At 43.9% G+C, this 22,384-nt stretch overlaps 1 protein-coding gene and 1 long non-coding RNA gene across 8 annotated transcripts in view; one reads left to right on the top strand and one right to left on the bottom strand.

Annotated features, from left to right (window-relative positions):
* Positions 1-298: 298 nt before the first annotated feature.
* Positions 299-22,114, bottom strand: LOC133404271 (axin-2-like). 7 transcript variants are annotated; one of them, XM_061680015.1, is made up of 11 exons: positions 22,089-22,114; positions 13,830-14,768; positions 11,997-12,137; positions 9,476-9,578; positions 8,013-8,153; positions 6,546-6,961; positions 6,274-6,423; positions 5,955-6,188; positions 5,735-5,836; positions 3,649-3,774; positions 299-561 (listed from the first exon to the last, which is right to left on the bottom strand). In XM_061680015.1, the coding sequence occupies exons 2-11, from the start codon at positions 14,660-14,662 to the stop codon at positions 435-437; spliced, it is 2,373 nt and encodes a 790-aa protein (XP_061535999.1). In that variant the 5' UTR covers positions 14,663-14,768; positions 22,089-22,114; the 3' UTR covers positions 299-434. The 7 variants fall into 7 exon arrangements, with proteins under 7 accessions (XP_061535999.1, XP_061535994.1, XP_061535996.1 ...); XM_061680010.1 differs by lacking the exon at positions 22,089-22,114 and adding an exon at positions 16,169-16,390; XM_061680012.1 differs by lacking the exon at positions 22,089-22,114 and adding an exon at positions 15,789-15,887.
* The window catches only part of LOC133404281 (uncharacterized), a 36,090-nt gene continuing 24,883 nt past the window's right edge, over positions 11,178-22,384 (top strand). Inside the window, exon 1 of the long non-coding RNA XR_009768797.1 lies at positions 11,178-11,390. This is a non-coding gene — a long non-coding RNA (uncharacterized LOC133404281). The remainder of the gene's footprint in view (positions 11,391-22,384) is intronic.

The raw sequence follows: 22,384 nt of genomic DNA, 5'->3' as shown, positions 1-22,384 counted from the left end.
ACTATGTAGTAAGCTGAAGCGCAGGCTGGCCGGCGTGCTGCGTCTCCAGTCATCCTGCTAGTCCGCTGTACTTGACCCGCGTGTCAGTGTAAACCCACAAGTCTCTCCTTATGCATCACAACAGTGGTTATATATTCAAGAAGCTGTAAAGGGTCCCCCCTCACCTTAAATTGGTCTTTTAAAGTTTCTTGAGTCGTTCCCTTGTGTTTCTAAGGCTGGTTGGTTGAGAAAATCAGGGAGGGACAGTCCCTCCTCTGGGTTAGGCATACTTCATTGGCTCGTCTTCCTTCAATCACTCCTTGTGCTGGATATATTAACTCTTTTTTTTTTTTTTTTTAGCTTAGTATTAATCATTTCTAGAAATCAAGTTCATTACAGACTTTTCCTCAAGTTTCCGGGACTAGCTTTTGGTGTAAAGGATGTTACTAGTGTTTCTAGTCCATCCTCTCCACCTTACCCAGCACCTTGCCATCGTACATGGGCAAAACCGTGGCATCCTCCCACACCTCCTCGAACACGGCACCGCACTCAAACTCATCGCTGGCCTTCTTAAAGTAGTACCTGCGGAGGACACAAAAAGACAGCGTGACAAAATGCACCGCATGCGTTTTTGGTGTTGAAAGAAGGAAAATAAAACCTGGCATGATCTGACTTACGAAAAGGTGCCAACGTAACTACTTCCGCTTAAACACTGGCGCTAAATTCTTTTTAGCCCAAATCAAACACTAACAGACACGCAGAGCGCCAGAAAGGGATCGTGCTCAAAGCAACTTTAGTCATCGCTTTCATGGCATGCTGCACACTTCAAAGGCAGAGAGTGACTCCACCTCACACCGCCGCATCAACACAGCTCAACCCCCATTTAAACACAATCCAAGCTGTGTGTGTGGGGTTCTGTTCATCCACTTGTTCGTCATGACTGCTCGCCATTCAACAGATGCCTATCTTTTAGCAACCTCATATTAAAGTTGAAGGGTTAATTAGAAGCTGTCTTAAATTCTCCCCACCCCCCTTTCCAACTCTTCAGCTTCTAATTGGACAGGCTGTCAAATGTAGGCCTTTTCTGTCACATAGGTTGACATTTCAGGTGCCTCCGAGTCTGCATAAGCACACTCCGCTGCTTGCACATGAGCACATATGATCCCCATGTTCCTCTCTTACACACACAAACACACTTGGGAGCATACCAATGCCCAGCAGAGAACTGAGGAAAAAGGCTTGGATGTGGAGTGGAGGCTGTCCTGACGCAGCGAGTGGGAGCAATTCATCGGATTTGGGCAGAGCCCGAGGGGCTTTACCCAGGGAGGTGGGAGGTGTCTCCTGGAGGTCAAGGGTCACCAAGCTTTCCCACTCTTCTTCTCTCAAGCTGCGATAACTCCCAGGGTTAGCTTGCTCCCAGTTATTATGAAGCCAAGGCTCCTAATGACGTCTCCTTTTTACTTTCAAGCCAGACTCAGATCAGCAGGAGGCGATTTAATGATAAGCTTTCTAATGTAAAAAAAAAACAAACTCATTTTTACTCTATTTTACATGTGCCATAACTCACAATACAAAAAAAAGTTAAGGCTCTGTATTTTTATTAGCCATTTCTCACCTCAAAGTCATTTAATGCCACATGTACATGGGTGAGGGGCATGCAAAAACTGAAGGTGGTATGAGCACAACTACAGGGCTCTTGTGCAGCTCTGCGACTGGTGTGAAAGTTGTGATTGTTTTGTTAGACTTCGCGGCCCATCTTCATTAATTAAAAAAAAAAAAAAAGATCTGCTAAATGTTTGACCTCTCTACGATTGCTGGATTTAACGTAACGCTTCATTGTCACAAACGCCTCAAAGTAATCATTTTTTTTCAGTGCACAAGAGAGACAGACGGAGCCTTTCCATTGGAACATGTTTTATATGTGGTAGAATTTTTTTTCTCTCTTTGCAACATCTGGCACCAATATTGTCTGGCAGAGCTGCAGCATACTGTTCTCTGTTGTACCAGTGCCATGTCCAAATTAACCAACTCCACACATTCTGCTGCCATTGAAGCCAAACTCTTCATGTCCGCCTCCCTCTTCTTTGCTCTTGCTAAAGAATTTTGCGTTAACGGGGGTGCAACGACTTGTTTCTATCTCCTAACAAACAGATGTGCCTGCAACCTCATGTTGATGGCACAGAGACAAAGTAACTATTGATAAATGATGCATTTATTCATGTTTTTCATTGGTTGGCCACTACATTTAATGAAACAGTCAAATGCATATTTCTTTTAAGGATTTCTTTATCTGACGTTGGCGGGAGCTACAGAGAATGGTGCTTACACCATTTGATTTTAATGCCTGATGCAATAATGGGGGAAGAGGAATTTGAAGGCCTCTCAGTCTTTGTGCACGAAATAAAATGGATCAGGCTTCAAAGACATTTTATTAAGGCTGCCTTACCATGGAAATTAGTACCAGATGTGCAAACAAAATTGCTGCCGAACCCCCACCCCCTTCAGTGGATCAGCCCAGTTTCTTTTCAACTAAAAGGCTCCAGTACTTCACACTCCGTTCTCAGCTTACAAGCACATGACCAATAACAATCAACGCAGCAGACACCTAACGATGGATTTACACTGCACGGTTCGAGTGACACCATCCTGAATTTTTGCTCTCAAATGGCACAATTCTAAAATGTGGCATGGCAGTGTCCAGACAAATAAAATGCAGAGAATTGGACGTCCTCAATCATCCTCAATGAAATCAGGCCTCTTCCAAATATAAACAAAAATCTAAGCTATTATCGGCTCTCAAATATCTAATCTACAGTGAAAGTGCAGCCCTTTAAATATGGTCACTAGAGGTGTCTCCATTAAAAATAGTGACAATAATTGAGGCCAGTGGAGTACAGTTGCGGTTACCTTCATTTAAACCAGAGGGAGGAAGAGTCAGTCAAGGCCAACTAAACTTATGTAATGTTTGATATTTTACCATTTACTAATAATTTTTTACTTCAGTGCTGTCACTGACCAGTTTTGAGTCATTTATTTAGTTACATACGTGCAATTTGGACATCTGCACATGTGGATTGTTTCATGTGTTCCATGAATGTTAAAGTAGTGCACTGGAAATGTCCATCCATCCATTTTCTGAGCCGCTTATCCTCACAACGGTCGCGGGAGTGCTGGAGCCTAACCCAGCTATCATCGGGCAGGAGGTGGGGTACACCCTAAACTGGTTGCCAGCCAATCGCAGGGCACATGCAAACAAACAACCATCCGCACTCACATTCACACCTACGGGCAATTTAGAGACTTCAATTAACCGACCATGCAATGTTTTTGGGATGTGGGAGGAAACCGGAGTGCCCGGAGAAAACCTACACAGGCACGGGGAGAACATGCAAACTCCACACAGGCGGGGCCGGGGATTGAAGCCCAGTCCTCAGAACTGTGAGGCAGACGGTCAAACCAGTCGGCCACCGTGCCGTCGCACTGGAAATGTATTCCCTAAAAAGGCATTTTATGGGCATTTGGCAAATCAGAAGTGGGTACTTGGAACTGCGGTGAAAATACAGCCTAAAAGTCCTTTTTACTTTGAAGGATCGTGAAGGAGTGTGAATGAGCATGATTACATATTGGTGTACAGTGCGTACATGGTTATGGTGTCGGTGGTGTATTTACCGGTAGTTGCCTTTCTTGCTAAGCTGTTCTTTAAAGTGTCCCAAGGTGAGGCAGTGGATCTTCATCACACTCCGGTAAGGAATCTCCTCACCACAGAAGAAGTAGGTGACCATTAGTTCATTTGACCTGTGTCGAAAAAAATAAGACATGCTTTAAACATCTCTACTATTTGGTGCTATTTCTTTTTCGTAGACGGTGGCATTAAACAGATGGCAATACAAACGTTTTAGAAATTGAATGGGCAAGCTAACTGGTTCACTTCCAGTGATGAATATGAGGTGGATGACTTTGTAGGTGGGTTAAAATTCTACATTCAATCTTAATCTTCAATGGTTAATAAGAAAGAGAGGGTTGTTCAGGGACTAAGGGTCATGGGTCAGAATCCCCTGTGTGTGCAAGTCAGAAAAGGCTGTGCACATTTACCTGTCCACTCAAATCTGTCATTTACGCACCCACAAGCCAGGTGCGCACCCTGGGTGGGGCAACCCTAAAATGCGGGCATTCCATTTCCCAAATCTAGCACGGCGTGCATGCTCCTGTGGAATCAAGCCCTTTCCGTCTTCCGCACTCCAGAGGCTGTAGTAAGTCAAGCGCCCCGTGAAGGTGAAACATCATATTGCGCATTTTGAGACAGGTAACTGCTGCCGACGGCTGACTCGTGCTGATGGTGCAGGACACAGCTGACCCATAATATTCACCTACGCTCATCGATTGCCCAACGGCCGTAATGTGTCCCTACCACATTATGCAGACTGGCGAATGTCAGCATATCATATGAATGAATATGAATAGGATGAAAAACATCCACGCCCGCTGACATTTTTTTTCACCAGCAAGGAGCTTTTCGCTTTAAATATGCTGCTGGTGGGTTTGATTTTTTTTTTTTTTTTAAAGCGCAGGGCTCCCACTACAGTCATTGTAATGGTGCAATGGTGAGTTTGATATTGAATCATTTGTTAATTTCTTCTATGTCAGATGTCAAATATGTTAAAGTGACTCGCACGGTCCATGGTTGCGGGGCACCGATGTTCTACAGAATGGCACGTACGCACTTTTTTATTGATGGACCTCCAAAACATGCATTCTTTCATGACCACAGTATTATGATGAAATTACTTTTACTGGATTTATTTCATTTAGAATAAAAAATAAATCAATGCTCTCCTTCAAAGTGTACCATGTTAGACAGAGCAGTGCACAGATCTCATTGGCGATGGCACATTTGCTATGGAAGGTATTTTCGTATTTAAATTGTGCTATATGTTCCAAATGGATTTCTATGATATTCAAGAGTCTCAGGAGAACTCCATGCTCCATGATTTAAAGCCAGCCACAGACTTCAATGGGTCACGCCTCTTTGGTGGCTGTGCACACATTTCCATGATACGCACAGTGGGTGCGCAAGCCAGGGGCGGAAAAAAGAAAAAAGACTTTCGCACGAAATATGGCCCTAAATCCTGGCTGAATGTCTACATGAGAACAAACAAGTTGTAAAGTTACACATATAATGATTTTAAGACAATCCCAATTCACACACAGCTGCAAAAACACCCCAAGGCACTGTCATATGCATGTGTTCCTACCACAAGCGCACACCAACTGCTTACATCTTTGGCCTTTTCCAAGAGTGTTTTCTATAGTGTACTATATTAGGGTTGGGTTCAGAGTTATGGGGGTAAGTGGTCTTCTCTAGTCACAGTAAATTTCTTCATCTTGAGCGACACACGTGACTAACTTCGACCATTCGTGAATGAATACAATGTGCTTCCAATGTGCACGTCCTCTATATTAGAAAAGATGCATCTTTCAGTCTTTACATATAGTAAAATCAGTTTTTAAAAACTTTCACTTTGAGCCACATTTGTGCGCTTCCTCTCCAAAATGCAGTCATCGTGTGAATGAGCAACCATACAGTTTTTAAAAGTTCCTATTACAAGCAGTGTTGTGTAAATGGTCCCTGAGAGGATGATAATAAAGACTAAAGAAATAGAAATGAGGAGCAAAAAAAAGGGGAAATAAGTTGTGAAAAACTTCAAGTATGAAAGAAAGTTAAGACAATCGAATTTAACAAGAGCAAAATCCTTACTCGTCCGTTTGTAGTCCAAGACTGGCAAGAGAGCTTCCTCCGGCAGGGAAGGCTGTGGCTGGATGGCTCTGATCTCTGAGGCCGACGGCCGCTGTTGAATGCCTTTTAAAGTCATTAGATAAATTGGTCATGAGTACTCAAATCTGTTTGATGAGAAATCACTGGACACCATTTAGATGAATTTATTTCATGTCATATCTGAGTGTTAGCGTAGTCCTACCTCGGTTTTGGTGGCTTGGAGACCTCCTCCAGTCTACGGCAGGCCTCTTCAAGCTGCGCTAGAGTGTTTGGTGGGGGCAGCGGCGGCATAGCTGGGTCCTGTATAAATGGATGCCCAGGGTGGTGCCCACGAAGGTTAGCCCCAGAACCAATGCCACCCCCACCCCATAATGAGTGAGTTCGAGCAGGCAGGGTCTTGAAATCAAGGGGGTTGGGTTTCTTAAGGCCGGGGTAACTGTGAAGAAAAAAAAGGCCCACATGAGTATGAACTCATGATAGTACTGTTCTGTAGAGGCCCTAGTGGTTTGACAGACACTTACCCGTGAGGCTTGTGTTTGCCCTGTCTCTCACTCTCCAGAATCCACTGCCAAACATTTTGAGACCGGTCAGTGGTATCAAGCGGAAGGCATGTTGACGACAAACCCTCATTGGAGGATCTGACTTGCCGTCTTGACAAAGTGCTGCAGCGACTAGTGAAAGAGAGAGGAGCATCAAGAAAGAACTTCAAAACTAAAAATTTCAAGATACCGAGGACCATTAGGTGAAATGCAACGGTGACAATAACTGACTACAGGTTCTGATTGACACTCACATAGGGGTAAAGTCTGAGTAATTGGCGCCTCCTGAAGGGCAGAGGCACTGTACACGCTGAGCTGCCTCAACCTCAATCTGCTCCTTCGTCTTAGGCCCAGCATGATGATGGTGGATATAGTGGTGATGGGTGTGTTTTGTGGACTGCCGGCCAGACATCAGAGCAGCACCAGGATAAGCACCGAAGAAGGACCCATGGCCTGAGGATACCAAGGCACCTGTCCGTTCTGGGGAGTGTGAGCGCGGTGACTGCCGAAGCACACCGGGTGACTGGCAGCCGGGTGTCTTCAGGACCCGTGATAGATGATCATCGAGGATAGCTTGGGGGTCCTCCTCACATTGGTTACCAGATGGAAGAAGAGGGTGATGGAGGGTAATGTTGCTGGAGAGATCTGTGCTTTCCTCTTTTTCCTCCTCCTGGGCAGGCAAAAAATAAAATAAAAACAATGATGCGTTTAAAGAAACATTTATACACAGTCGCACGTGGGGAAGGCAGAAAGCTGAGAAATGTATGTTTCAACTTACACCAACTTATATCTATAATCCTCAGAAGTCAGCGAGAGTAAAAGCTTGCATAACTTGATTTGAATTTCCTTTTTGCCAGACTGTTATCATCGCTAACAGGCTTTGGGTGTGCTTCATCTATAATGCAGTGCCTATGCATAACAAAGAGACTGGCACTACACATATTCAGCAAACGTGCCACTAGAGAGAAGCTAAGTGCTAACTATTTGAAGAAACTTCAAGAGTATCTAGAAACCTAAATTTTAAAGTTATACTGGATGAAAAACTAGGGGACATAAATCCCTAGGCTTCATCCCTGTTCTTTGACATGCCAAATCTGGCATAACGGCTGTTGTACCTTAAACACTAACTACTGTTGTGCAGATGGGATGTAACAGTTTACAGTTTCCCAATAAACTCATAGCATTTAAGACAGATTGCATTACTGTTTCAAATTGTAATCATTACTCCCGTCTTTAGCATCTTGTCTTTCTTTATTTTCTCCACCACAACAAACAAACAAATAAAAACTGTAGATAGAGAGGGTGAGACAGTCAAGAAGAGGGCCTCAGACACATATGCTCCAGTGTTACGAAAAATTGTGATTTGGCTTCTCCTACGAAAAAGCATTAGGGCACAAGTGTGGCCGTATTTCAGTTTTTATAACAGCAGACGGACAATTATTACAAGATAATTGACCTGGACGAAGAGAATGAAGGGAATGAGGGAGGCAACATATGAGTTCTCATTTTTATGTGCTTTTGCATTCAAAATAAAATACAATTGTAATCCTTTCAGTCCGTTTACATGTGATTTTTTTTGGGGGGGGGGGGGGGGGATTTCTTTTAACAATATCATAACACAGACAACCGTCATAATTCTGGTCAATATAATTGTGAATTGCAATTATCATACAGACGAATCTCTAGAAGAAATGTAGAGGTGTGCGTGTGTGTGTGTCTACCTCTTGGATCTGCTGTAGCCTCTCCGCCAAAGAGCTCATGGTTTCTTGCTCTCGCTTCAGTTTCTCAAGCCGCGTTATGAGTTGGGCAGCAAATGATGCAGGCTCAACAGGGGTCATCTCTTTAGGCAGACGATGTGTCCTCTAAAGGATAAACAACACAGTGGAAAGGACACTTTAATATATAACTGCGACGTGTTCCTGACAGATGCAATATGGCACATTAATCCGCTGCCCTTGTCCTAATCCAGTCTTGTTCCAAAAATCCTCCAACTATTCCAAAAAGCATGATCCAGACGCCCTTGCCCTCACAAACCTGAACCCTCTTTACTGCCCATCACACCCCAGATTTCCCCATGGCCAGTGCCCTTGGCAGTGCCAGACTGCTGGGTAGCAGTTGGTTCATTGCTTGGAGGGGAGGCCCCCTGCCTGCACCCTCTGTAGCCCAACCAAGCCATCAGCTAGGCAGCGTCTGAAGTCAGCACACTTCAAAGGGCCCTTGTCAAACATCAAACGCACATCAGGGGTGGGAGGGACACACAGCTTCAAACCTCCGAATAAAAGCCAGATATTGACAGAAAAGAGGGAGCGAGTAAAGAAGGGACGAAAATGAGAGACGTGCGACAAAATTAACAGCATGAAAATAATAAGGACTGAGAATGTGCAATTGTAAGGTGGCAGTGGTGACAGTGAGGGAACGGGACAAAGGCAAGGAGACGACACAAGAGTCAAATAGCGGGAAGATCTAAGGCAAAGTAGTAATTCATTTCCAAGTTGCATGCAGGGCAGCTCAAATACTCTAGTCACATTATCCTACTTTCAATATATGCACCCCCTCTTTTCTGTTATTTGGAACACTGGCTTTCTTGATTTTGACTTTTTTTTTGTTTTTCTCTCATCTCTTTGTATACACGATGAAGGGATAAGAAGAAAGCCGAGTGAAGCTGCTGGCAGAGGAGCACCAGTCCTACATGCCCCCCCCCCCCCACCCCCCTGCCTAGGGCTGGTACATCATGGGAGTCAGAGCCATCTCCAAATCAGGAGGGAAACATTAAAAGAGTGCAAGTGGGAAAGGGAAAAAAAAGATTGAAACAGAGAAAAGCGAGGAGGGGAAAATGAGGACCAAACAGCACTGTAAAGTGCACGTACAGAAAGCACACAACTCGTCCACTAAATTTAGTTATTTTTATTTTTGTTTCAAATAGATCCACATCGGAAAAGAGCAGAGGTTTTGACCTTCCACCATTTAGGTAGCTTGTGTGTATTTAATCTTTTCTTTAACACTTGCAACAGCAGGGCAAGAATTTGCGATTAACGTAAAAGTGCTCAGGTGGTGGTGAAAAGGCCTCCCTCCAACAACTATCTATGATTTTTGCATGTTGCGGGACAGAAACCATACTATAACTTCAACAACATCTTCTAACGGTACGACATGCTACAAAAAGGGAATATTTAAAAAGACTTACTGGAAAGTGGGGAAGTGTAACCTGGCCATTGATCTTGACACTGCGATTCATCTCTCGCTGGAGATGCTTCTTGGGGGCCAGCTTATAAGGAGGGATTCCATCTCTGTAATGTAAAACAAAAAAATACATGAACAGTCCCTTTAAAATTAAATAAACTAAACTTATCTATCAGATGCCGATTCTCTGCTACTGACACCACAACTTCCTTGTCAACTGCTGGTATCTAGAAGCATTCGTCAATCTTTGTTGTGGAAAAAGAAACAGCTGGGCAGCAGTTCATCAGCAAAGTAACAAACACAACATCCCCCAATGGCGTACCACTAGTCACACTACAGAAAAAGTCAAAAGGCCTCACATCTTTCAAGCCAAGGCAACAAAAACACACATCACAAAACCCAGAAGAACAATGGGTGCGATATGCTAAACACCCTCCCGGGGACGACTTCAAAAGAGCCTACTGATAAGATTAGTCCTTGTCAACTTTGACAGCACTCCTTAATAAAATGAAATACTATGCACTAATCTCAATAGCTGGTTAGAAGACTTTCTGTATCACTGACATTAGGAAGACATTCTAGCCTGCTGACAATTAGGTAATTATTATGGGAATTTGAGTTTCTGCGGTTTTCTACCCTTTTGAGTCAGTTGCCACTTAAGATGAGCCAATTATCTTGGCCGTTTTGGCTGCTCAGAAGTATCTGACCTAGCCCAAGCGCTACTTTTCTGCTACTGCTTTGAAATCTCACAGTCATGCACATATGCACCCACTGCCATCTTCGTTTGGCAAGCGCTTTACTGTGAGCCTCTGATCTGAGCAACATCAAAAGGCTGGTTTGTAAGATAAGGTAATGTTTGAAGTTGGTGCTGCAACATTCCCTAGCGTCCAAGTAAATCCATAAATAAGATATAAGCAAAAACTGAAGCCCTCCATCAAATCCCCCCACCCAAAATCCTCTTCTTCTTGTTCTTTATCTGGGAAATTAGATTCAAATTTGCAGAGTGCCTTTTACCCACTAATCAAATTGTTCCCTCGAATGAAAGAGCACGAAGCTGTTTTTGAATTACTGAAATCCATTTGGGTGGATAGACAAAAGAACTGTAGTCCATGACAGGAGAGATGTGTATCGCAGACCTTGGTGAGAACTACAAGAATATGACATTTGACACACAGTCATATTCATCAAGCGGTATAAAAAAAATCATTATTGAAATCGTTATCATCCATATTACAGCCAGGCGGGCATTATTACACAATCATTTTTTTTTAAGGTAGATGAGTGCCCCTCTCGCAGAACTGTTCTCTCTCCACTCACCAACAAGTCATCCTTCCTCAAAGAAAAGTGAGGAAAAGTGAAACTAAAAAAGATAGGGTGACAAGAAACCTACTTTTATCAACGCAATATCGAGCAAATGCCCTACTCGCTGTGTTTTTAATCAACACAAACAGTCTGCACACTGGTGAGACAATTTGGCAGCTTGATGCTTTGTGTAGGTTTTGGAAGAGAAAACAGACATACTCTTTCATGGGTTCATGGGCCCTTACTTTATGGGGATCTCCTATTCAGTTGTGCAAGTCATTTTCAAAGCAGCCAGCCACCCTTTTATCCCCCTAAGCCCCCCTCACCCAACAATAGGCTGAAAGCGATTCAGTTAAGCCCTTTATACTCCACGCACTTTATTTTCTCACTCTCTTGCACTTTGAGCCCTACCACTCCCGCAACGGGCTCTGGAGGGTGGAAGGGAGACGCTGTGGAGGGCTGGGTCAGGATGGAAGTGGTTTTTGGGGGTGCACCAGTCTGGCCAGGGGGGAGTTCCTCTGTCCCAAGGTCTATCAATGAGTAACCCCTGTGAAAGCCTTGCAGACACATGATCTCAGCACGCCACAGAGGCCAGTGGCAGGAAACCGACCCACCATGTGAGTAAGCCTCCTTTCATTTGGTGCCAACATTTTTCAATGAGTTTGTCTTGAGGCCCAAATGGCCATTTCCCTCCCCCTCTCCTTTAGCTCTTCAAAGAGAAGAGCGATTAGATAATACGAAGGAAAAAAATTGGTCTGTTGTAGCAGAAGGGTGGGTGGGAGGGCTGCATTTCAACTTTGAGGAATATGAAGCAACGTCCCCACCCACATCAAGACAATCATATTTTCGTCCTTCTCCCCCACATGTAATGCATCAGAAAATAAAACCTCAAAAAGGTCTTTAGACAAAATGGCTCAGGCAGTTCTCTCCATTGAGGCCATGACAGCGACACATTAATTGTATTACCTGTTTAATTAATTTAATTATTCACTGGCCATTTTTTTGGGAACATGCTTCAGCTGCCAGCTACAAAGAAAAGTTGAGTCTGTTGATCTACAAGACCAATATTACTCTTCATACCCCTGGTTGATTTCCTGGAAGTGTCTTGAATGTGTGTTTCCAAACACATTGAGAAAATGGAAATAACATCCACAGAAATTTGACCAGTTAGTGACTTGCTACATTATCTCCCGAGGAGCGCATATTCATTAAAAAACACTTACACACTACTGTCTGTCATCGACATCGAATCATCAGTCGTAGCATCACTGGAGATCTCACTGTCATTGGCACTGGTGGCAGGAGCCAAGATGTACCCAGAGTTGACGAAATACGGGCTGGCATTGTCTCCTCGCCGGTGTGCCCTGTGAACAAAAGGAGAATTGACATTTTCAATTTTGCACTGCGAAGCAATGTCTGTGAGAACATGTCACAGGATTGATGTTGGCTTCTTGATGCGCATTCAATCCAATTAGGAAGATAAACGGGACAACTTGAAGTTTGTTTTGTTGACATCCTCAGTAGATTTGTGTAATATGAGTCATTAGCACAACACTGTCATCCACATTAAGAGATCTGTCTCTCCCTTTTATTTCATGCCACCATTCTTTCTAGCATTTGCTCCCTTCAGTCTGGGAATCCTCCCTTTCCCAAACTCCCTCGCTCTCCTCAAGTCTTTCTGTGTGACTATCTACTCTCCTGCTGTGTTGCATTCCAGTTGTAGTGGTGAAGGGGGTGGATGAGGAAGAGAGGCAAAGAGGAGGAAGGGGGAACTTGAGCTTTTGCAGAGTGGGGGAGAGGGAAAGGGGGTAGGAGGGCCCCTTTCTTTATGAGAATCCCTTCTGCTGGGAGTGCTGAGAGGAGAACCCCAGCATGACTAAAGCTGTAGGCCCCAAGCACAAACCTGACCTTTGGAAGGTCCGCGCAAAGAGTCAGGTATTTAGCACAGCTGGGCTTTCTGCACCCCCACTCTCTTTCTCCCATCTCTTTTCTTCCTTCCACGACCCCCCTTACTGTCTTCCCCCTTCCCCCCCCTCTTGTCTCTCCCTGCAAAGCATACTTGGTTTCACTAGCAATTTATTTCCCAAACAAAAAAGACAAAGTATTGAATTGTAGTTGCACACCAAGTAGTGGCAGAAACTGGAACTGAATAGAGGATGTTTTGCCACTCTGGAGATCTAAGAAGAAAAAAACAACAACACTAGAACAGAGAATCTGTGCAGTGCCAAAATGAGTTCCACATGTTTAAAATGGAAACGGGTCGACCTACAGACAAGGGAGAAAATGTGGCTTTGTGATTGGTATGTAATTTTTCACTAAAAACTAAACCAAATAAGCTACTCGCATCAACAACCTCTTTGCTTACTGGGTCCTAACTTAGCATTGACACTGACATCCAAATAAACTACAACTTTTTAAATGAACGCTGATCATGGCAACAGCACCACGGACGGGACAAGTGCTGTTCTATGTTTCTGTATTCCTTGAAGAATTGTTTAACTATTAATACAGAGCACAGATTATTGTCAAAAACACATTTTCAACAAAAACATTATGTCTCTAGAAATAAATAGTAACTAGTGACCAGTATTTGTTTTGGTGATAGACATTTGATGATTACGCTTGCTGAGTATTTATACTTAAAACTGTCGAAGAAAGAAAACCGTACTGCTGAATTGAAGAAAACTCCCCCCCGCCCCATTTAGCTGTAGTAGTCTGGCACTCGGTATGTGAAGTCATGCCTGGACCGGAGGAAGGCTTTCAAAGCACAAGAAACTTGAGTAAGCCAGCAGAGAGTTACCTGCAAGACACCATTGATTTAAAAGGAAGGCTCAGCTCCATTGATGTTTTTGTACCCAATACACCCCCCACCCGCTAACCCCGTAACTAACTGCATGGCAGGAGGGCACAAACATAAAGAATGTTATTCCGGGACCCTTTGATCAACCTGTCTCTTCCCCCCGCTCTTTACAAGAACTGACGGTGAGTAAAGTATCCAATGAAAACTTCTGAACAAACACGTAAGACGCACATCCTTGAGGAAACATTGTTCTTACCTGCAACTGTTCTCCAGAATTTCAGCTGTTGTCCGGCTGGTAGCAGTCGCCCTCAGGGATTTAGCAGAAAGTCCGACCACAGAACCTAACGCCTTTGCCTTCAGGTCATGACAGCTCCACTCCTCTTCCTCCATAAGAGGTGGAAGGTATCCACACATTAGCTTGAGGCTGCCGAGCGTGCCGTGATTCGCGTAAGCTGCGTTCTCACAGCCAGTGCGCACATATTCGCGGTATATGTCAGAGGTCAAAAACATCTGGTAAGCGTTCTCTTCCATGTTGGACTGGATCTCTGTCTGTGCCTGGTCAAACATGGCAGAGTCTATCTGTTGCTTTTTAATACTATCCTTTATGAAGGTCTTGGTGGCGGGTTTGAGCTGCTTGGCAACGATGCTGTTGTTCTCGATGTACCGTTTGAAAATAACTTTGGCTACTCGCAGTGTTTTGGTATCCTTTAAGTCCATTTGCCTGAAGCCGTTGCATGCGAACCAGAAGTCCAAGGTGTCCACGCAATTGTCCTGCTCCAAAAAGGTTCTAAATAGGTGAGCACCGTCTTGATCGCCAAGAAGAAAATGCAAAGACTTTGTCCATCGGATCAGTGGCGAGTCTGGGGACGCACTTCCCTCCGGCTCCCCGAGTCCATCCTCGTTCCTCCTTGGAGTGCAGCCGGGGAGCGCGGCGGCAGCGGGGGTATCTTTAACCTTGTTAAGGGCTTTCATTTTTCCAGACCGGCTGGGTATGTAGCATGACGACGCTCCCTCCTCTCCCGGTACCGGAGGACGAGGAGCATCTTCTCGGAAGCTACTGCTGATGTGTTCCGTAAGCGCCCCGCTCATGGCTCCGGTTGCCAAAGTGAGAGTGCCGTGGTGCCTCCACTGAGCTCCAGCCTAATCCTACTCACTCTCTAAAAGCAGCGGGGGAGCTTCTCAGCTCCTCTTCACTCTGAAACACACAAAGTATTGATCTAATCAAAGCCATATCCTGCTGAACTTCAAAGGAAGACATCAAGTAAACAGTCCCTCTTTTTTTTAAAAAAAAAAACACAAAACAAAACTCAATAGGTTCAGAAAATGAAAAGCTTTTTTCCCCCCCGTTTCATTGGTCTATTTATAATCTAAACGAGAGATCAAATGAAGCCCACATTCTCAACGTGCAGTGATCTGTCACATCCAAACATTTCGGAAGAATAAACAAACCAAAGAATCAACTCTTCACCATAACCGGATTCTGGCATCTGTGCCTCACACGTGTTTCCACGGCGCTGGCTTCATTTCGAATTAACTCCCAGTTGCGACCGTACCTCTTCGCCGGTATCACACGCACACACGCAAACTCACACGGACTCGTTTTGTATTCGGAGCCCACACTTTTTGTCGGCACCCCTTTTCACCAGGCACGCGCGGACATCAGAGTACGGAACATCCCACGTGACCCGAAAAGGGGAGTAAAACTGGACTCGGGCTAAGCAGCCCTGCGGGAAAATCGGCTCGTTTGCGCGTAAACGTTAGCGATCAATCACCCAAATACTTGTCAATAGAGGCTATTACGGCTTTATAAAGGCTGCCAGCGTGTCTGCCTGTAAAAAAAATAAAATAAAATAAAAAAATGGCCACATTTCTTTATTCGCTTCAAGTTGAATTTCGCAGCCGGATGTACGAGAAACTTGTAGTTTTAAACAGGACGCACTATAATATCAACTCGTCGTAAAAGCAACATACCATCGCAGGTCCTATCCAACGGGAGTCCATTTGAAAAGTTGAGCCATTATTCCATTTATTTGTTTGTTTTTTTGTCTTTTTTTTTTTTTGTCTTTTTGCAAAGCTGCAGTCCGCAACTCTCAGGGCAAGTAATCCAGCAGCAAATGCGAGCATGCAGCGCATCCGCGGCGGTGGCCGCGCGTGTCCTCGCTCGAAGCAAAACACCGTAACGTCGCCTTCCCCCCCATTCAACAACTCAACTGACCTCACAAGTGGCACGCTCGGTCCCTATGTAGCTCTCTGGGGGTGTCCGAATGCGGACGAGGTAAACCCAAGGAGGAGGGGGCTCCGCTTGTGGAATACATCCCACTTTCCCCCCCCCCCCCCAGCTATAGGAGACGCACAGACGGGAAAAAAAAGAAAAAAAGGTCGGTTTAAATGTTTTTTTTTTTTTTTTTTTTTTTTTTAAATCTGAGTCACGTGTACGCGCTCGCGCACACAGCCATATAAGCTTCTTATCTCGCCCACAAACAATAAACATAGCCCCCTACCCCCCCTCGCGCGTTCTCAACTTCAAAGCTGAGCAGCAGCACATCAAAGCGGCCGAGAGAGGGGGCCTGTGGAACAGCTTCGCTCCCAACTTACCATCCATGTTCTCCGACAAGCAGCCACATTCGAAATCGTTCAAAGTTTGCCCACTGAGTCGCGACACGCAGCCGGCGCGGCGCCTTCGTCCTGTCAAGCTGGACGAGTCATAGCCGTACATTCAACTAAATGGCTGTCTTGCTCGACTTGTTCAGCCTCAGCTCATAACGTGTCAAGAATTGAGAGAAGCCGTTTCTAAACCAAATGGGTTTAAGGTTTAACTGTGCGGACTTCAAAGAAAAGAAGAAGAAAAAAAAAAGGCTGGCCTGGTCCCGGAAGATACATAACAACACGCGAAAGTTCCTCACCTCAGAAATGGCATACGACTTAACCCTATGAAATTAAATCGTTAGAAACGGTCCCGTTCAACGTATTACGTTGATATGGGAGCAAACACGTGTATTTGGGAGTGAACTTTATTAAAAATACATTTTGTGGGCACGGAATCAATTCACTCGCATACTAGGACCTTATCAAAGGCAGACAATCGCGCTAACTCCCTGAGGCTTTGGAACGTTAGGAGGAAGTCAGTGACTCGAGTACAGTGACGCGAGTACAGTGCTCGATTACTATATTTGCATCGCCTCCAAGTTTACACACCTAACACGAACGCAGCGAAACACAATTAGACTTTTGTCGAATATGGTTTTACACACGCTCGTGGTAGGCGTTTATACTGGCATAATTGTGCTTTTAGAATTCACCCCATGAGAAACTTGCAAGGCATAGTGTGGGATAGACCACACAAGCAATATACACTTTTGTAAACATTCTTTAAATTAGAGCAATGCGTGTATCATTTGTTCTTTCAAGTTTCAATTGGCAATCAATAATTGAAAAAGTGCAAAAGTAGTTTGTATTTGTATTTTAATGTAAAACAAAAGTTTTTCATAACTCAATTTTAGGCTCACAAAAAAAAAACGTGCCACAGGAGTGAGTTTGATGCTAAATAATTGTTCTCGTATATATGACCCAGAAATTTGGTAATGAGTATTAGTAAAGATATCCATCCATCCATTTTCTGAGCCGCTTCTCCTCACTAGGGTCGCGGGCGTGCTGGAGCCTATCCCAGCTATCATTGGGCAGGAGGCGGGGTACACCTTGAACTGGTTGCCAGCCAATCGCAGGGCACATACAAACAAACAACCATCCGCACTCACATTCACACCTACGGGCAATTTAGAGTCTCCAATTAATGCATGTTTTTGGGATGTGGGAGGAAACCGGAGTGCCCGGAGAAAACCCACGCAGGCACGGGGAGAACATGCAAACTCCACACAGGCGGGGCCGGGGATTGAACCCGGGTCCTCAGAACTGTGAGGCTGACGCTCTAACCAGTCGGCCACCGTGCCGACTAGTAAAGATATGTTGTCAAAATAATAACACATGACGCGATGGATGTGAGAGTGGGGACTTAATTCGTTTCCTCAAAGTTTATATATCTTAACGAGTAACACCTTAGATATCTCATGTACAAGGATGGCCATTACGCTAGAGACTGGCAGCAGTCACCCTTGAGGCAAACGGCAGACAGCCGTTTCGTACTGGTCATACCACAGTGGTAGCTTGTTAGCCGCCACTATCAGTCAATACACACAGGTCCCTGCTGAATACACACAGGTCAGCTGAAAGAAGACCAAAAATAATGTTGTTGTGAGTCACCCCAAGTCCACGTGGAGTTTTGTGATGACAAATGAGTTTAAAACAATGCAATCAGACAGTCCAACAGTGAGATCATATCTTCAATATCAGACATAACACATTATTTTCCTGACTACTATAATGCTTCAAACACTTTTGTCTTTGATTTAATATGGTTAATGGATCATTTGATGGCTTGCAGTCCGGACAGATTGTGGCAGCTAACAAGAAAATGTATCTTCAATTATGCTTTTGATTAAACTTCTGGGTTATAACTCCATCCATCCATGTTCCATACAACTGATCCTCCTTAGGGTCGTCCATTATATTAAAATCCAATTCAGTCCTCTGACCCATTTTTCTATTTAGTGTTTTTGAGCTGAGCCTACAATTGAAATATGAAAAATCTTATTTTTTCTCTTTTTCGTACTTTGATTTTCGTTTACCAATTGAAAATGGAAAGAAGAAATGATACATGGATTTATTGCTAACATGGATAATGTTACACAGTACATCTGTCAAATAGTATGTATATTAGCTACAGCTCTTGCAGCAAAGATGTTACCCTAACACAGTTACTTGTTCCACGTTCGGGGAAACAGCATAGCATGACATTTTGACAAAAATTGGACAGAGAGCAAAGACAAGAGCTGTTTGCTAGTCTTTTAATTCACATGACTTTCCTAATGTCATTGTGACAGACTCTTCGAGAGTGGGTTAGACAGTGATCCAGTCCCATGGTACTTCAAAGGTCCTTTTGATGTTGAAAATCAACTTTATGGGAGAATATAATTATGTAAGTCAGAGGATTCAAATTCGCAATACTCCCCTGATGGTACAGGACAAGACAACTAATGAAATCCAGCTCTTGACATGATTTCATGTTGCGTTATGAAAAAAATGCTGTCTGGCAGTTCCTATGTGAATTTCTACAGTATGGACCTGATTTACTAAGATCCCAAATAGCGGGTGCTAAATTGTGTGTTCACTCTAACAGATTGCACACACTGTTGTTTGATATCTATAAAATTGCAATCGTTTACAAAAATGCCAAATAGAGCTGTAAATTGTCTGTTTACGCTCTCTTTACATATTGTGTGTGCTGTTGGTAACAGGTGTAAATGAGGCGGAGAACACTGCTTCTTAAAAAGGGGTTTGTGCTTTAAGTAGCTGTAATTGTTTTCAACATGGAACATTTGGGAAAGCACCAGCAAGGGTAAAATTAAGTTTAAAGTTATGTACCGTAATTTCTCATGTATAATGTGCCTCCCCCCAAAAAACAATTGTCAAAAGTCAATAGTGCGCATTAAACATGGTATAGGAGAAAATAAAAAAGACTTTCCCATTTTATAAATGTATTCCGCCATCTAGAGGTTATGAAAAAGCTTTACACTTGCATTCCAATGTGCTACCACCACCCAGAGGTTATGAAAAAGGTGCAGCCTACACTTTCATTCCAATTTGACAGGGGTCCATATGACTGCATATATGTACAATTGTGCTTGTAAGTTTACATACCCAGGCAGAATTTGTGAAATTATTATTATTTTTTAATATCAGAATCAGAATCATCTTTATTTGCCAAGTATGTCCAAAACACACAAGGAATTTGTCTCCGGTAGTTGGAGCCGCTCTAGTACAACAAACGACTGATGACTGAACAACAACCATCATTCATTTCTTTATGGTTATGTTTTGTTTAATGATGTTTTTCTGAAATAATTGAAAGTTTAATTTGAATCCCATTGAAATAAAATTCAATGTATTTCGCCTGGTCCTTCATGTTTTCTTTAAAGAATTGTACACATCTTAAAAATTCTGCCTGGGTAATCACACATATTAGCACAACTGTGTGTTTTTCCATTGACTAAAAAAAAAAAAAAAGCAGGGCTGTGAATTTCAAAATAAGGGCAAGTAAATCAAAAGAAAGTATTATGTGTTCAAATAAAGTGCTTAACTTCAGAATAATTATTTGAAAAAACTAAAAAAAAATACAGATACTTCGTTTTGATCATGGGGAGAAGCAAAATCACGCATTGTAAAAATGTATTATACATAGGTAGAAGGGTTTTCCAGAATTTTAAGGTCAACTTTGGGGGTGCGTATTATACGTGGGTGCGCATTATACACGACAAAATACGGTAATTGGAAGTGTTAGTGGAAGAGGCTAACATAGTACTGAGTTACAGAAAATAAATCTATCACATTGAAAATTTTGCCAAAGCCAGTAACCGCATAAAAACCATGATTTCTTTGATTTAAGAATGTATCTGCCAAATCCTGCATAACACTTCATTTAAAAAAAAAAATAAAAAAATAAAAAAATAAAAAACTGCTCTGGGAGAGCACCAATTGAAATGACCCAGACGCAAGGAAATGCTGACTTGTAAGGAGTTATGTCAGGCGATATGGTACAAATCCTTCTTGTGATTGGTTTAAGTCTCTCCTCAGATCATTCAGAAGATCCAAAATTGCATTTCTAAAGACACAATATGTTACGATAATTTTTGTGTCTGGCATTAAAAAAATAAATACAAATGTTGACACGAGTGGAAAAGATCCATTCTCCCCACCACCTCTCATTTTTCAAACATGTCATACTCGCCACAGTAGCGCAGTCATCGTTACGCACGCACAGTTTGCAACTTCCTTTTAGACACGGTATTTCAAGATGAAAAAGCAGCCACCACAATTCGTCTCAGGGCAGCATGCAAAATTAACTGTGTGTGCAATATTGCCCATTTGGCAGGCACAATCTTCAGTGCGCCTGGTTAGTACGTAGATCCCCTTCCACATCTGTTTTCGTGAGCAATCAAGTTTCCGCCCGTTTTTGAACACACAAAACTTTAGTAAATCAGGCCCAATGTGTCTGCATCTGTCCGTTTAGTGGTGTGCATTAGGGTCAAGTTGGGCAGTGCCCCTCCAGGTCCAGCAGATGGCAGTTTGGTGGAGAAAAAATATTTATGACAGTGCAATGACTCAATTGTGTGTACAAAAGAGTAATGTATGTTTTTTTGAGAAATTTCCTCAGTTTGTATCTTTGTTGGACGTTCCTACTGGTTTATGCTGTCTATTCTCTGCCTTCATAACCAACACCCGGATGAAGGCCAGGGGGCTGATAGGCATTGGGGTTTTTGAATGCTTGAGCTCTCAATAAATAAGCCTTTTTACATTTATATTATCCTAACTGAGTGCCTGGATCTGGAATTCTTTGCAACCTCTTTTTTTTTTTTTTTTTTTTTTTACAATTAACTGTTTACATGCACAAAGTAATCAGGTTGCTTCAACGTTCCTATGTTCGTTCCTTTCACCTTTTCACACTTCTCTGTGTATTCCCTGTTTACATGCAGTGACTGCAATTCGATCTTTGGTGAAATAGCTGCCTCTGCTACACTTGGTAGCAATGGGGTCCATGTTATGGCCAGTTCGTTCTGTTATGAACGAAACAGCAGATAAGACCCAAAAATGCACGACTCCAAAACAAATGGACAGTTTCCAAAAAGAGAGGTTTAATATACGGGCATAGGCCGGTACACAGGCAGGCAATCCAAGAAAGGCAACAGTATCCAAAAACATGAGGCAAAGAGGCGAGGTCGATAATCGGAACAGGGTCAAGTCTTACTGTGAGTCTGTGACGTGGAAACAAGGACTGCTGAAACGCGATGACAAGGTACAACGAACTGGCGACGAGAGGGAATGAGACACGAGGTTAAATACAAGGGGTAATTAGGGTGAACGAAGCACAGGTGGTGAAGATGCGCACAGGAGCAGGTGTGTGTGAAACAGGGGGAAGACAAAAAACGGAACACACACCCATGACAGTACCCTCCCTTAACGGCCGGCCCCAGATGGCACCGGGGCCCCTGGATGCGCAACGTGGAAGTCCCGAATGAGCGAGTCATCCATGATAAACGCAGACGGCACCCATGAACGTTCCTCAGGCCCGTAGCCCTCCCAGTCCACCAGATACTGAAACCCCCTCCCCCTCCGACGAGACGACAACAGCCGCTTAACAGAGAAGACAGGGCCCCCATCCACAAACCGGGGGGGAGGAGAGGGGGGGGCTGGAAGGCGGGACCAGAGGGGACTCCCGGGCTGGCTTGAGTAGGCTGACGTGAAAAGCAGGGTGGACCCGCATCAACCTTGGGAGCCTAAGCTTCATGGTGACAGGGTTGATGATCTTTGTGATGGGGAAGGGCCCAATGAACCTGGGAGCGAGCTTCTTGGACTCCACCCGGAGTGGAATATGTTTGGTCGAGAGCCAAACTCGCTGACCCACCTTGTAGTTCGGGGCCGGTGTCCTCCGACGGTCAGCAGCGGCTTTGTAGGACCGTCCCTGGCGTAGCAGCATCTGGCGGGCTTGCTCCCAGGTCCTCCTGCAGTGTCTCACCAAGGTCAATGCCGCTGGAACTGTGGACTCTGGGGCTATGGCAGGAAACAGAGATGGTTGGTAACCATGCACAACGTGAAAAGGCGATAGACCAGTGGATGCAGAGGGGAGGGAATTGTGGGAGAATTCGACCCAAACCAGTTTCTGAGACCAGGATCGCGGCTCCTGTGAAGAGAGACATCGGA

Source organism: Phycodurus eques, chromosome 6 (assembly GCF_024500275.1).
Source record: "Phycodurus eques isolate BA_2022a chromosome 6, UOR_Pequ_1.1, whole genome shotgun sequence".
Taxonomy (NCBI): Eukaryota; Metazoa; Chordata; class Actinopteri; order Syngnathiformes; family Syngnathidae; genus Phycodurus; species Phycodurus eques.
This window is presented reverse-complemented; position numbering and strand designations above follow the sequence as displayed.

Coding starts and splice junctions, on each gene's coding strand:
- LOC133404271 (XM_061680015.1), bottom strand. CDS start 14,662: ATGAGCGGGGCGCTTACGGAACACATCAGCAGTAGCTTCCGAGAAGAT. Junction 5,837..5,954: donor TCCAAGCCACCAAAACCGAG/GTAGGACTACGC, acceptor TGACTTTAAAAG/GCATTCAACAGCGGCCGTCG. Junction 3,775..5,734: donor CTTGGACTACAAACGGACGA/GTAAGGATTTTG, acceptor TTTTCGACACAG/GTCAAATGAACTAATGGTCA.